Source organism: Leguminivora glycinivorella, chromosome Z, assembly GCF_023078275.1.
Source record: "Leguminivora glycinivorella isolate SPB_JAAS2020 chromosome Z, LegGlyc_1.1, whole genome shotgun sequence".
Lineage (NCBI taxonomy): Eukaryota > Metazoa > Arthropoda > Insecta > Lepidoptera > Tortricidae > Leguminivora > Leguminivora glycinivorella.
The window spans coordinates 44972169-44985842 of NC_062998.1; the positions used below are offsets into that span (position 1 = coordinate 44972169).

A 13674-nucleotide genomic window follows, 5' to 3' on the forward strand; every position below is an offset into this window, starting at 1 on the left:
AACAATTTGAGGCGAAGCCAAAAATTGTTAATAAAGACGCCACGAGCATTTTTTGACTCAGTTAAACACCGTTGCATACAATACTTTTTCTACGACCAAACACTTATTTTGAAAGAAAATTATAAATCAACAAATACCTACTTTCAGTCATCTTAGTTATCTAGTGGACCGCCTACCATTTTGAATATGCAGTTTGAGTGCAAACATGAAAATAAAACTGTCTATGGTATGGTTCTTTGAAGCCTGGCCACTAAGACGAATCGAGCCGAGTTGAATCGAGTTCTCATACATTTGAATGCGATTCGACGCGTCGCCAATGAACGCAGCAGAAAACGAAGGAGTCTCGACTCTGCGAATTGGTTTGTTAAGTTGGTAGCAATGTATTTACTGAACTGAAACAGCTATATCGTGCTACTGCTACTAAATGTTTTCAGGGTATAGACTAGATAGACTTGTCCTGACATCTTTTATGTAGGGTTTTAAAGTTCTATGCACGACCATGTAACTCACGAATAACAACAAAAATATTTTTCTACTCGTCGACTTTAATCTGTCAATTAGGACACCACAGACTAAACTATAAGTGCTGACTTTTCAGTGTTGGATAGTCTTTGACAATTAGTCAACTATAATATTTCATTACACTTCACTTTAGTTAACTGAAAAAAATTCAAAAATAGAACTTCATACAAGTTCTATACTAATTTGCGATACCTGGCAAATTTTTCTGCATCTGAAACACATTTTTTTTTATCTATCGCGTTATCGACCAATCACAGACGGTTATTACAAACAATTGGTTGCCAAGTAATTCGATGTTGATACAACGGTGAACGACGCCATTAACATTAATTTTAACTTGAATGATTATATTTTTCGTCCATTGATGATGAAGATGATGACTCATAGAAAAAGTATTGTGTACAATAGTGATATAATTAAGCTTTTCACTCTCGTACCGTACTATTAGGCCACTCAGCAAGCTTCGTGGCCTAAACATGGTACTCGACTGAAAAGCTTAGTATTATATAACGATTGTATAAAATACTATTGTACCTAAATTAATTATTTAGGTTTTTATACCTATCGGTCAACTTTTGGGTGTCGGTCATCTAATGGTGCAACTACCCTATTACATTTCAAATACGAGAGAATCCAATTGGGTTATTTTTTAAGAGTTTAAGAGGCTAAAAGAAAGGCCATTCAATATATTTTAAGAACTTAATCCACTTTCCTTTCTTTTTCGTGTATCCAATCTGTTGCTTGATTCTAGAAGTACTGGCGTCGTATTCTGCATGTAAGCAAACATATTTAAATTTAATTCAAGTGATAAATCGATTTACTGCTGCCTTAATCGGCAGAATGTGCTATTGAATCGCTTATAAAGAGTAGGAAAAACAATAAGACAGACAGTTAGTGTTGCTCTTCCCATAAATATTTGCGTCACCTCATGGAGAAACCGGTAATATATTATTGCATCAACATCTATTTTCTTGTCATTTAATTAAGACAGTAAAAGAAAAGTTATAATGTGACACGCGGCAACGCAGATTTAGCTTGGCGTGACTTTATCCTATGCAAACATATTAAACATATTAGTTATTGTGATGTTCCAAAGACTAAGTTAGGAACATGATGATGATTGTTAGGCTTTGTTTAGTTAGCATAATTACTCTATCAACTCGTGGTATAACATAAAGTGCCTAGTCCATATTCAAAGAAAGAAAAAAGGTAAACTAAAATGTATTATTGACTTAAGTATTCATTAGGTAGTCAATAAGCCGTACCTAACTCTAAGATTACTCAAAGTAACGACTTACATTGTGAGCTGGGTTCATTTCGTTAGTAAAGCATTAAAAATGGTAAGCGTTTTACCTTTGATTGCGTTACATCATACGAAATTATGCTATCTGGCGTGTGAAATCTGCTAGCAATATTTATGTAAATGCTGTGTTTGCGATGACATGCGCCTCCTTTTGTATAAAGATCGTGCATACATTAATACAATGTTTATACAAAACAAACAATGAATTTAGCTTAAATTATGAATATTTAAGTAAGATACAATTTGCCAAAATTATACATAAGGGCATAAATAATAATTTAATCTGTTATGGAACAAGTCAACATAGGCCAGCCGTTTGAATGATAAGAATATAATTTTGGGACGTGTCGACAGTGGCTAGCCGTGGTCTCGCTAGCAATCCTGTACAACGTGGTGTTCGTGATCGGGCGCGCCGTGTTCTGGGAGCTGGATACCATCACAGTCGTTTGGTTCGTGCTGGACTACATCTGCGACGCCATCTATCTCGTCGACACCGTCGTCCACGTACATGAAGGTACCTAATCAGACAAATTACTTTTTACGATTTTACCCGCGGACGAAATTACACCATTTTATTTTAGGAAATAAAAGAGTCGGGCAATATCTTGTAACTCTTCTCCTTGCACATATAGTCCCTGTCAGTGATAGTTCATCAACAATAAAAGCATCGTTCAGGTATTAAAAAGTGAAATAGCTATGTGTACCGTATTTTTTATAAGCCATGCGATTGTGCACTGCGAATACCTTTCTTTTAAATATTTAGATTCAAAGATTCTACAAATCACATAGGCCTGGCAGCAAGCGGCGTTCTTTTGAGACAATATTATACATTTATACGGTTTAGGTCATCTTAGATATATCACATCATGTAATATATCTAAGATGACCTAAACCGCTTTCTGCCAGGCCTATGTGATTTGTAGAATCATTGAATCTAAATATTGAATGTAATTTATACATCATTAATTACTTACTAACTGTTCCATGTTGGCTATTAGCAACGAGGTATTAAGTCCTTAGTATAAAGACTGTTGTAGTAGAATTTTCACAGTGTATGTGTGTGAATTTTTACTAGTAGGTATTTGGTTTTTTTATAAATTATTTCATTAACTAGCTAAATACTTGTTTTTTCGTTTTCCATCTCATTTTTTTATTTCCACCTTTAAGTAGGTAGACTATGGCTAGTTGGCTACAGCTTAGCAAGCTGGACTGTGGCTACGTGTGAGAACTAAAAGATCCAAATATTCAACTAAGATTGGTGGTGTGCTACTGAATAGATTTTTTATTTGATAGCAGTACTGCTACCTATTTTCTCGATTATAATTTTTTATTTACATTTTTGTACTGGATTTTTAAATTGTAAAGTAAAAAAAATATATTTAGGTAGTAGGTATTTGGAACATAACAAAAGTTTAATTCCTTTTTTCCTTCCAATGCATAATCGTACTATCGGCTGATATCAACGTTTGCCTAAAACTACTAAAGTTACAGCTCTCCAAGACTCGAGTTCACAAACCAACAAATTCGACACCGACCGCGCCTTACGTCATCAAATTTAGCTAACACGTGGATAAATATTTGACCGAGGCTTGTTGCTTTTTCCGTACATTTTGCATTGCGTTCGTTTGGCACTGGCGACTTGTGATCGATTCTTTTGTCATGTTTCTTAGGCTCGAAGATAAGTACTTACAAAGAATCAACTTTAAAAAGATGATGCATGACATAATAAAATTTATAAAGAAACTATGCACGCTGTATCTATACCTAAAGCGTACTATAACTATAGCGCAAAATTATGTACTTGTACGTTATTCAAACGTCTTAGTTGCAGTTGTACAAGGCAAAAAAACGAAGAATACGGCTATTGCTGAACCAAAGATTTCCTTTGTTAGGATTGGTCCTTAGGGCCCAAGGATGGATTTTAGAAGTGGGGCCACCGTGATTTTTGATGTTAGTTTTTTGAGGTTTTGGTAGCTTCTGCTCTGGAGGAAAATAGGGTCTCAATCTACATAGAGGCATTCATTATGCTAATATTCCAAGTTTGGTACCATATTTGTATGACTTAAGGATGTCAAATACATTATAGGACTCATATGTGCACGAGAAAGATATTAAAACTACGTAAAATAATAAAAAAATCCTAGCCTTCGTCTTCCAATACGTCTGGATCCAATTCTATATCATCTTCGATGAATGCTTCGCTTTCCATTACTCTGTAACAAAAAATAAAACAATGATTTTCCAAAAAAAGGAGAAACAAACCGGCAAGCAAACTAAAAGCGAAAGTTATTCAAACACTACCTAGAATTATCTTATACCTAGAATTATCGCAGTTGCCATTACAGCTCTTGCATAGGAGTGTGCATGGCATTCCTTCTCGTCTACAAGAACAACGGCCTCTACAGCTGTTCTTACATCCACATTTTACCAGCTCTCGCGCCGCATCCCAGATACTGTGCTGGGTTGTCCATATGAGAGCTGATAAAATGTGGATGTAAGAACAGCTGTAGAGGCCGTTGTTATTGTAGACGAGAAGGAATGGAATGCTATGCAAGACCTGTAATGGCAACTGCGATAATTCTAGGTATATTAGTGTTTGAATAACTTTCGCTTTTAGTTTGCTTGCCGGTTTGTTTCTACTTTTTTGGAAAATCATTGTTTTATTTTTTGTTACAGAGTAATGGAACGCGAAGCACTCATCGAAGATGATATAGATTTGGATTTAGAGGTATTGGAAGACGAGGGCTAGGTTCCCAGGAATCATTGTGCCATTTTTTTTAGATTTTTGTTGTTACATTTTTTTTATAAATACTGTAATATTTACTTATTTCTATTTTATTTTACGTAGTTTAACATCTTTCTCGTGCACATATGAGTCCTATAATGTATTTGACATCCTTAAGTCATACAGATATGGCACCAAACTTGGAATAGTAGCATAATGAATGCCTCTATGTAGATTGAGACCCTATTTTCCTCCAGAGCAGAAGCTACCAAAACCTCAAAAAACTAACATCAAAAATCACGGTGGCCCCACTTCTTAAATCCATCCTTGGGCCCTAAGGACCAATCCTACCAAAGGAAATTCTTTGGTTCATCAATAGCCGTATAATTTACCCTACAGATGCAACTATCTGTGTCTTTAGGCTTAACAACAGCTACATACAAGATTGAACTTATATATGAATAAGTTGAGTTTGTCTTATAACTCGATGAATTTATAAATGATTAAAATCACACACAGATGTAGATGACAGTATGGTGCACTATCTAATGATCATCATCATCCTCCTTGCGTTATCCCGGCATTTGCCACGGCTCCTGGGAGCCCGGGGGTCCGCTTTGACAACTAATCCCAAGATTTGGCGTAGGCACTAGTTTTTACGAAAGCGACTGCCATCTGACCTTCCAACCCGAAGGGTAACTAGGCCTTATTGGAATTAGTTCGGTTTCCTCACGATGTTTTCCTTCACCGAAAAGCGACTGGCAAATATCAAATGACATTTCGCACATAAGTTTCGAAAAACTCATTGGTACGAGCCGGGGTTCGAATCCGCGACCTCCGGATCGTAAGTCGCACGTTCTTACCGCTAGGCCACCAGCGCTTCTATCTCTTGATATACTAAAAGAAATAAAAGGCTATTTGGTAACAAACGATTGTTTTCCTTACTTTTTCCTTTATGTCTTAATCATTTCACTCTTTGTGGCCTGATTAAAGAACATTGTTTCAGGGTATCTTGAACACGGTCTAATGGTAAAGGAAGCTACAAGACTTAGGAAGCATTATCTCAAGACAGATTCCTGGCGGTACGACCTAATATCTCTGCTTCCCACGGACATGGCATACTATTGGTGGAAACCGCAGAGCTGTGACTATGTTAGTAACTACCAGGTTCAATTAATTCAATTTACCCCCGTTCTTATAACAATTAATGTTAGATTATTAGATGAAGAACCCGCGTTGCGATGTAGCACTGTCCCACTGTGCGGTACGACAGATGCGAAACTTTGAATCACGAAATCCGCTACACCGCATCTACCTGGGTTCGTCGTCTTAAAATGTAACATTATTAGTCCTTTTTTTTACTTATATTCATATAAAAACGTAACTTACTTCATTACCATAACTGTATTCATAACTTTTAAGTAAGTACATACCTCAAAAACAAGACTATATTTATGTTATTCGGCACAAAATGCCTCAAAATAAAGACAGCAAAAACATAGCAGCAGTGCACGTTATTTAACATTGTCGTTACAGTTACAAATGTCAATATTGTTTGCGTTCTAGGATCGTTTACCGTGCCCTGTTATTGTGCGAATGAATCGACTGTTTCGCCTTCCTCGAATGTGGGAGTGGTTCGACCGCACCGAGACGGCCACCAGCTATCCAAACGCTTTCAGAATCTGCAAGGTCAGTACCGGAATAACGCAAGTATTTGAAAACAATTAAAATTAGTAATTACTAAGTAAACTTGATTTTACAAGAATTGAGAATTATATAAACAATGAAATTGGTTAGGTAATAATAGTACATTACGATACTAGTGCGAAAAGAAGGAAGTTCGAAACGAGTGGCGATAAATTAAAACACGACCGAAGGGAGTGTTTTAAATCGACACGAGTTACGAATTTCCTTTTCGCACGTGTATCGTACGACGTTTTTCAGTACAGATGAGCCTCCGAAGTTTCGACCTGGCATATAATGAACCACTTCTCGCACTAGTGCGTAAAAAAAACGCCATCTGTACTGAAAAATATATTTTACATTTTATACTTAGGTATTGACTTTCTTTTTACTTTACACGATAAACCTTTCGATATGAAAATGAATATACACAATAATATTTCAGGTCGTGATGGCCATTCTAGTTCTAATTCACTGGAATGCATGCCTTTATTTCGCGATAAGCTACGCAATCGGATTCGGCACCGACAACTGGGTATACAACATAACAGGTGGACGAAACGAAACGTTGGCTCATCAATACATTTATAGTTTTTATTGGTCTACCCTAACACTCACTACCATAGGAGAAACGCCTCAGCCTGAAATCGATCCGGAATACTTATTTGTTGTTGCGGACTTCCTTGCTGGCGTCCTAATTTTTGCTACGATTGTAGGTAATATCGGTTCAATGATATCAAACATGAACGTGGCTCGCGTTGAATTTCAAAATAAAATGGATGGCGTGAAACAGTACATGGCATTCAGAAAAGTGAGCGGGGAACTGGAGGCGAGAGTTATCAGATGGTTTGCATACACTTGGGCTCAGAGCGGCGCCCTGGACGAAGAGAACGTCCTGTCTTCATTACCTGATAAACTTAAAGCCGAAATTGCTATACGCGTTCACTTGGAGACTCTGCGGAAAGTGCAAATATTTCAAGATTGCGAGCCTGGTCTTCTTGAAGCACTTGTATTAAAGCTACGACTTCAGGTATTTAGTCCCGGAGATTACATTTGCCGCAAAGGAGATGTTGGAAAAGAGATGTACATTGTTAAACGGGGACGTCTACAGGTAGTGGCTGACGATGGCAAAACTGTGCTTGCAGTTCTAAGCGCCGGATCTGTCTTTGGAGAAGTAAGCGTTTTGGACATCGTTGGAAATCGCACCGGCAATCGTAGAACCGCCAATGTACGAGCACTGGGCTATTCTGACTTGTTTTGTTTGGGAAAAAGAGATCTTTGGGAAGCCTTGGCTGACTATCCCGATGCCCGGACTACGTTGACTGAACGTGGATGTCAACTTTTACGCAAGGTAATTTCTTGGACATTTTAAAGAACAAAACACCTACCTTGTGTATGTAACCATATTCCACTAATCGATTATTTTATAGGATGGTCTACTCGACGAGCAAGTTTTCCAGAAAGCTCAAAATACTCAATTGAGCCTAGAGGAAACCGTCAGCCAACTGGAAACTACAGTGGAAATACTCAATAACCGACTAGAAGGCTTGTTGAATGATATTGGTGAAGAACAAGCTAAAATTAAGCAAAAGCTCAGTCAGATAGAAATGAGGTATATTCTTATGTATCTGTCTCAAATTAGTAGCAATTGCGCAAAGCGATAGTGTATATGCAAAGCGAATTTGTAAGTAATTTGTACACCGTTATATAAATAAACATTGATTTTTCAGAGTGGTAGACACTGAAGGTGAGGTTATTACCGACGATGAGGATAGGACTTCATCGGACGGGTCTGAAATAAGAAGCGAGATCGCTCGGATGTCGGACAGCTACGAGTGCAGCGAGCTGGCGCTGAGCATGTCCCCGAGCACGTCCACCGTGTTCCTGGAGAAGCCCGTCGCCTGCCGCGAGCGCGGCCACTCGCTGAGCGTCGAGAGGACGCCCAGCCTCAGCTACCTTGCCGCCCAACCAAGGAGTAAATCACTCCGCATTAAAAAACCGCCCAAAGACTACTCTCACTAAAAGCCAAAAAGGGTAATTATTAAAAAAAAAAACATCATGTGTTTTGAACCCAATATTTTTTTTCTTTCATATAATCTACGTTATTTTTGATACCTTGAAAGGGTTTTATTAAATGTAAGGGTTTGGAAATGGAACGTGATTTTGGTACGGCTAGTTATCGAGAACAAACCAAAAACTATTATAAAAATTGTAGTTAAAGATAAATCTATCTAATATAATTTTGAAAATTAGTGTCAATGGAATGTGGCTTTAATTAGAAACAAGGGAGGGGCAGCATACGGCTGCATATTTAATTAATTTGTTTATAAAACAATCTAATTACTAGAGACGTTACATTTACTATAGGTATTGGAACGTTTTAAATGTTAATATCTGAAACAAGTGAAATAATTATTTATATGTAACATTTTAAAGACTTAGTATTATTTTTAATAAGATAGGTATTTAATGACATAATCATCATTAGTGAATCATAAAATTTTTAAGTTCTCTAGTAACGACTTACCTTTCCAATGGTATTGTTTTAAAGATTGTTAAAATACTCGTTAATTGTATTTAAAATGTATGTAATTATAGTTTGTGTCCATACGGATGGTACCGATTCATTGGCATCAATATCGCTTTGATTGACGCCAAGTGCGCTTAGTCGTCGGCGTATAGTGTCGCGACTTACACAATACAATAGAAAACGTTCGTCCGACATCTCATGTAATGTATAATCGAATCCGTTTAAATCGTAAACCTGGCACGTCGTTCTAACTATTTTTTTGTGAACTCTGGCATAATTTCACCAATTTTCATTTCACCATGTTTATGTAAATTCTAAATTTTGTATTTTTATATCAACAATATTAATGTTATCATAGAACGAAAACTCTGATTTATTAAAACGATATCATAAAAGTGTATTAGTATTTAGTATAGATCGAATAGATATAATTATCTAGTTAATTAAGTTAGTGTCAAAATATTTTCATATTGTTATAAAATAATGGTAAGGTACAGCGGGACAAATCCGGATTGGGGGCAATTGTAATTGATCCATTTTTTCCATTAGGTACCTAATTACACTATTAAGAAAGAAAGAAAGAAAAAGTATTTAGTAGAACAAAATACATTCTAAAGTATAACAATTTTAAACTAAAACTAATTACACAAAATTATGAGTTGCGCTAAATGGTCCTTACTCAGCTAGGTGTCACGGTATGAGTAGAGTTCGTATAATTTGAGTTCCACGTGTATCTACTGAACACGCGTACCATATATAACCAGTGGACACTGTAATTAATAATGCAAACATTGAAAAACATGGAAAAAATTGATCAGTTACATTTGTCCCCGAGTCGAAATTGCACCGCAATTATCCTTGTATAATTTTTCTATCTTGTTTGCCTTAAGATATTTCAATTAACCAAGTATGTATTGTTCTTTAGTATCAAGTATACAATACTACACGAATAAAATAATATATTAAAATATCTGAGCCACTGTGCAGTGTGCGTGTCTTCAGTCCGTTCTCTCCGTAAAAGTATAATTATTTTTTGTTTATATACTTTTGGATAAAATCACCTATTGTCAAATCTCTTATACTTTCCAAAGTATTAATATCCACGGAAATAAAATGGTTTCTGTAGAAAAGCGCGTCTTCCAATTTCCCTTTATTTTATTTTGAACTGCGTGGCATTTTTCGTCACTGTTTTGACTATAGTCTCTATAAGAACCTTTATTGTTTTACAGGATATATTTTTATTGATTGTCAATGACCTAAAACCTGAAATAATATTATCCACTAACCTCGAAGGGCGACGGCAGAGATTACCTTTGAGGATAATTTGTAAATTTAAATGAAAACTTATTTTCGTCATAGCGTAAGGGAGTTTTGAAATAAATATGAAACAACAGCAATGAAGATTTTTAATATCCCTTATTAATGTTTACATATCAGTTTCAATTTGATACATCAGTTTAACTAAAGTAAATCAACAAAATAACATAGCCCGCCATATGCCACCACAGTGAAACGAAACGACTACTATAATAAAACACTTGGAAACAAACAGAAAACAGATCGGAGAATAATTCATTCAACGACAATTGGTTAGCTAACTAAAGGTTTTAAACTAACAGGTTTTAAACTAACTTCACAAGTCGAGCTCCATACACCTATTTATTATTTATTCTATAAAATGTATATTATAAGTATCTTTATTAGTATAGGTACAAAGTCTAGGGTTTGCAAGATCCGCCGATTTTTCGGATCCGGATTTTTCGGATCTTAAGATTTGCCGGATCCGGATATCCGGATATTTCGGATAAAACGGATCCGTGTTGAAAAGGCCACTTTTTATAGGGGTTTCGTCGAATCAAAACCGCTGTTACCGAAATAAAATAATTTAAACTCACAAAACGACATAAATACGAGTATAGTCTATTCTTGCTTCATTAACTTTTTAGACGAACTTTTAACATACAATTGTGTCGTTTAACTTCAAACTCGCCTAAATCGATTCGGTTTTAAGGATGATTATATAAAAAAAGCAGAATGGATTTACCCGAGTTTGAAGTTAAGCGACACAATTAATGTCACTCCCATTGTACAGTACAGCATATAAAATTAAACAGTAGGCCAATATTTTTGTTTAACATACATAAGCTAATGCAGGGTAATTTAGTGTTGTTCACTAACGCCTTCGTTTTACTGAGGCGTCTATCCGTAACCACAGCCAATAAATACATCCATGCGAAATTTCAGATGTAGGAAAAAAAATAAAATAATATAATTTTATTGCGTTACACGTATTCGACGTGTAAAATATGTTACACATATTTAGTTATCATGTACCATTTTCAATTGATTTTCTGAACTTATGTGCAAAATGTTATTTGATATTTGCCAGTCGCTTTTCAGTGAAGCTCTAAAGGTGGTTTTCCACCGGCAGGGCGTGAATGGGCAGAGCGGGGAGGGAATTGAAATTTGTATGGCAAATTTTCAATTCTCGCCCAGCGCATCTTTGGTGGAAACAGTAAAGATTGACTGGGATGTGCGGGACTTTAATTGAGACATTTATTCGTGTAAAACTGAACTGTATTGCTTCCGATTTAAAGTATAAATTAACTCTGATGGCAGTTATCCATCGGCAGGGCGAGACAAAAAGTGGCTTAGCGTGGAGAGGAGTGGATTTGACGTGGATGTGCGGGACGTGAATTGAAATATTTGTTAGTGTAAAAATTAACCGTATTGCTTCTTACTTAGAATATAAATTAACTCGAGGCGCGGATTGAAGAGGATGTGGGAGACTTGAATTGAGATATTTGTTACTGTAAAAATGTACCGTATTGCTTTCGACATAGAGTATTGTATGAAACCTACAATCTACGGCAGGCACGCGCAGGCACGCGCAGGCTCGCGCAGGCCCGCGATGGCTATTAATGGCAATTTTTAGTGGAAAAGGGTCCGGGCGATTTCAATTCCCTCTCCGTTCTGCCCAATCACGCTCTGCCGGTGGAAAACCACCTTAAGGCTGGCAGCGCACCTCCAATCCTTCTGGTGTTTTGGGTGTCCATAGGCGGGAGTGATCGCTTACCATCAGGCGACCTGTCTGTTAGTATGCCTCCCCTCTTATTAAATAAAAAAAAAATTGGATCTGGATTCAGCTTATTAGCTTCAGCTTAGTATATAATTATATTAATTACTTCCATGATCTCTAATTCATCATTAAGCTTAAAAACATCCATGGAAATCGTTTCTGCTTTATAGAAAATTAATAATTTATCGTTATTCCTGCGGGATGCATCCACTTAGAAACGAAAGAAGTTTTAAAAACAATGGTTTACTGTTCATTTTATTTAGTTTGTTAACATATAGTTTAATGGATTCATCGCATGGCGTAATGTACCAAACATAACCTAGCTTGATATTCTGGAGTATTTGAATTAAATAAATGTGAATAAACATTTTAGGCGACAAAATACAGGAAATAATTTATAAATTTCATTCGAAAATTCTTTCTGGCGTGGATAGATACCCATATTTAACGGATCCGTTTTATCCGGATCCTATGAGACCTCGGACCCGGATCTCAAATTCGACGGATATCCGGATAATTCGGATATCCGGATATCCGGATCTCAAACCCTAGTACAAACAGATTTACTTCCAAAGTTCACTAAGCACATGCTTATGTGGCGGATAATTTTATCTTTGAATAATATGAAAGGTACATAGGTTACCTTTAGGTAGGTATTAGGTTTGTTCAAAATATATATAACTGAGCTCAAGACCCGCCCACCTGCTGCCATATCTTATAATTACGAGTATGTTCACGGCGTACTTACCTACGTGCTCTCAATGTGCACGGAGATTCGCTGCAAATATAGGACATTAGCCATCTTCAGGCGCATGAGCGTCGAAACATTGACTAGGAGTCGAAGTGGTCGCCATAGCCGAAATCGGTCGGACTCAATCATCATATAACTGAGCTCATACTCGTACGATTAAGTTACTAAAGACTGTTGAATTTACTAAGCGGACATCAAAAATAGGTTCAATTACGGATTTCTCATTACAAATATGTCTTTATTGCGGTAAAGGCTTAAGTCTTGTACCTAATATTAAAATAAAAGTTTTGCGGATTATCGTCTTTTTTAACAAATGAACAAGTTACAAATAGGTATTATGGTTAAAAAAAATGTCGCCTATGATATAAAAACGGAACTTCTTATTTCAAATCAATCCTCTTACGATAATTATGACACACGTACTGGCCACTTATCAAACTGACTCTAAACTCTCGAAAGAGTGACTTTTCAAACAATGACTTTCGACCAAAGACCTATATAACTTTGTTCGGTGCAATGCACCTTCAACACGTTCCGGGCCTCGTGCGGCACGTGTGCCCAGTCAGCAATTTACTCTATGTTAGCCAATTTTCATTTACCTAAAATTAGTGCACTTTTGAGAACCGTCGTGGCCGGGTGCATTCGATAACATAACATAACATTCATATAACATTTTAATATTTTAAATAAACAGAATAATCTCTACTCTTCTCCGGACTTTTCATCAACCAACGCGAAACCCGCTCTTCTACATGGTCCTTCGAACCGGATCTCGCGCGTTTAATACTTTGGTTGATAATCGTGTGAGGTGAACGAACTTAAAATCAACGAGTGAGGGTTGCAGCGTTTGAAGGAGTGGAGTAGCAGAGTTTCAACAACAACAGTAGTGGTATTGGCAGTAACAGAGCAGCGCTAGGAGATATTCAAGTAAGATCTTTCCTTATTTTACTTATATTCATCAATCAACATGGCCTACGTTCAGCGTCAAGCGGAGATTCAACGTCTAATTGAGGCATCTTACGCTAACTTTAGAAAAGACAGTTCGGACAGGAAAACGAAGCTTGAATATTTTAAAACACGT

General features: G+C 36.6%; 1 protein-coding gene across 2 annotated transcripts in view; it reads left to right on the top strand.

Moving 5' to 3' along the window:
• The window catches only part of LOC125241965 (cyclic nucleotide-gated cation channel subunit A-like), a 29289-nt gene extending 18915 nt beyond the window's left edge, over nucleotides 1–10374 (top strand). For both annotated transcript variants that reach the window (XM_048150682.1, XM_048150683.1), the window contains 6 exons: nucleotides 2180–2339; nucleotides 5557–5702; nucleotides 6117–6239; nucleotides 6679–7584; nucleotides 7664–7845; nucleotides 7964–10374. In XM_048150682.1, the coding sequence (XP_048006639.1) occupies nucleotides 2180–2339; nucleotides 5557–5702; nucleotides 6117–6239; nucleotides 6679–7584; nucleotides 7664–7845; nucleotides 7964–8255 (1809 nt within the window). In that variant the 3' untranslated portion in view covers nucleotides 8256–10374. The remainder of the gene's footprint in view (nucleotides 1–2179; nucleotides 2340–5556; nucleotides 5703–6116; nucleotides 6240–6678; nucleotides 7585–7663; nucleotides 7846–7963) is intronic.
• The last annotated feature ends 3300 nt before the right edge of the window (nucleotides 10375–13674 follow it).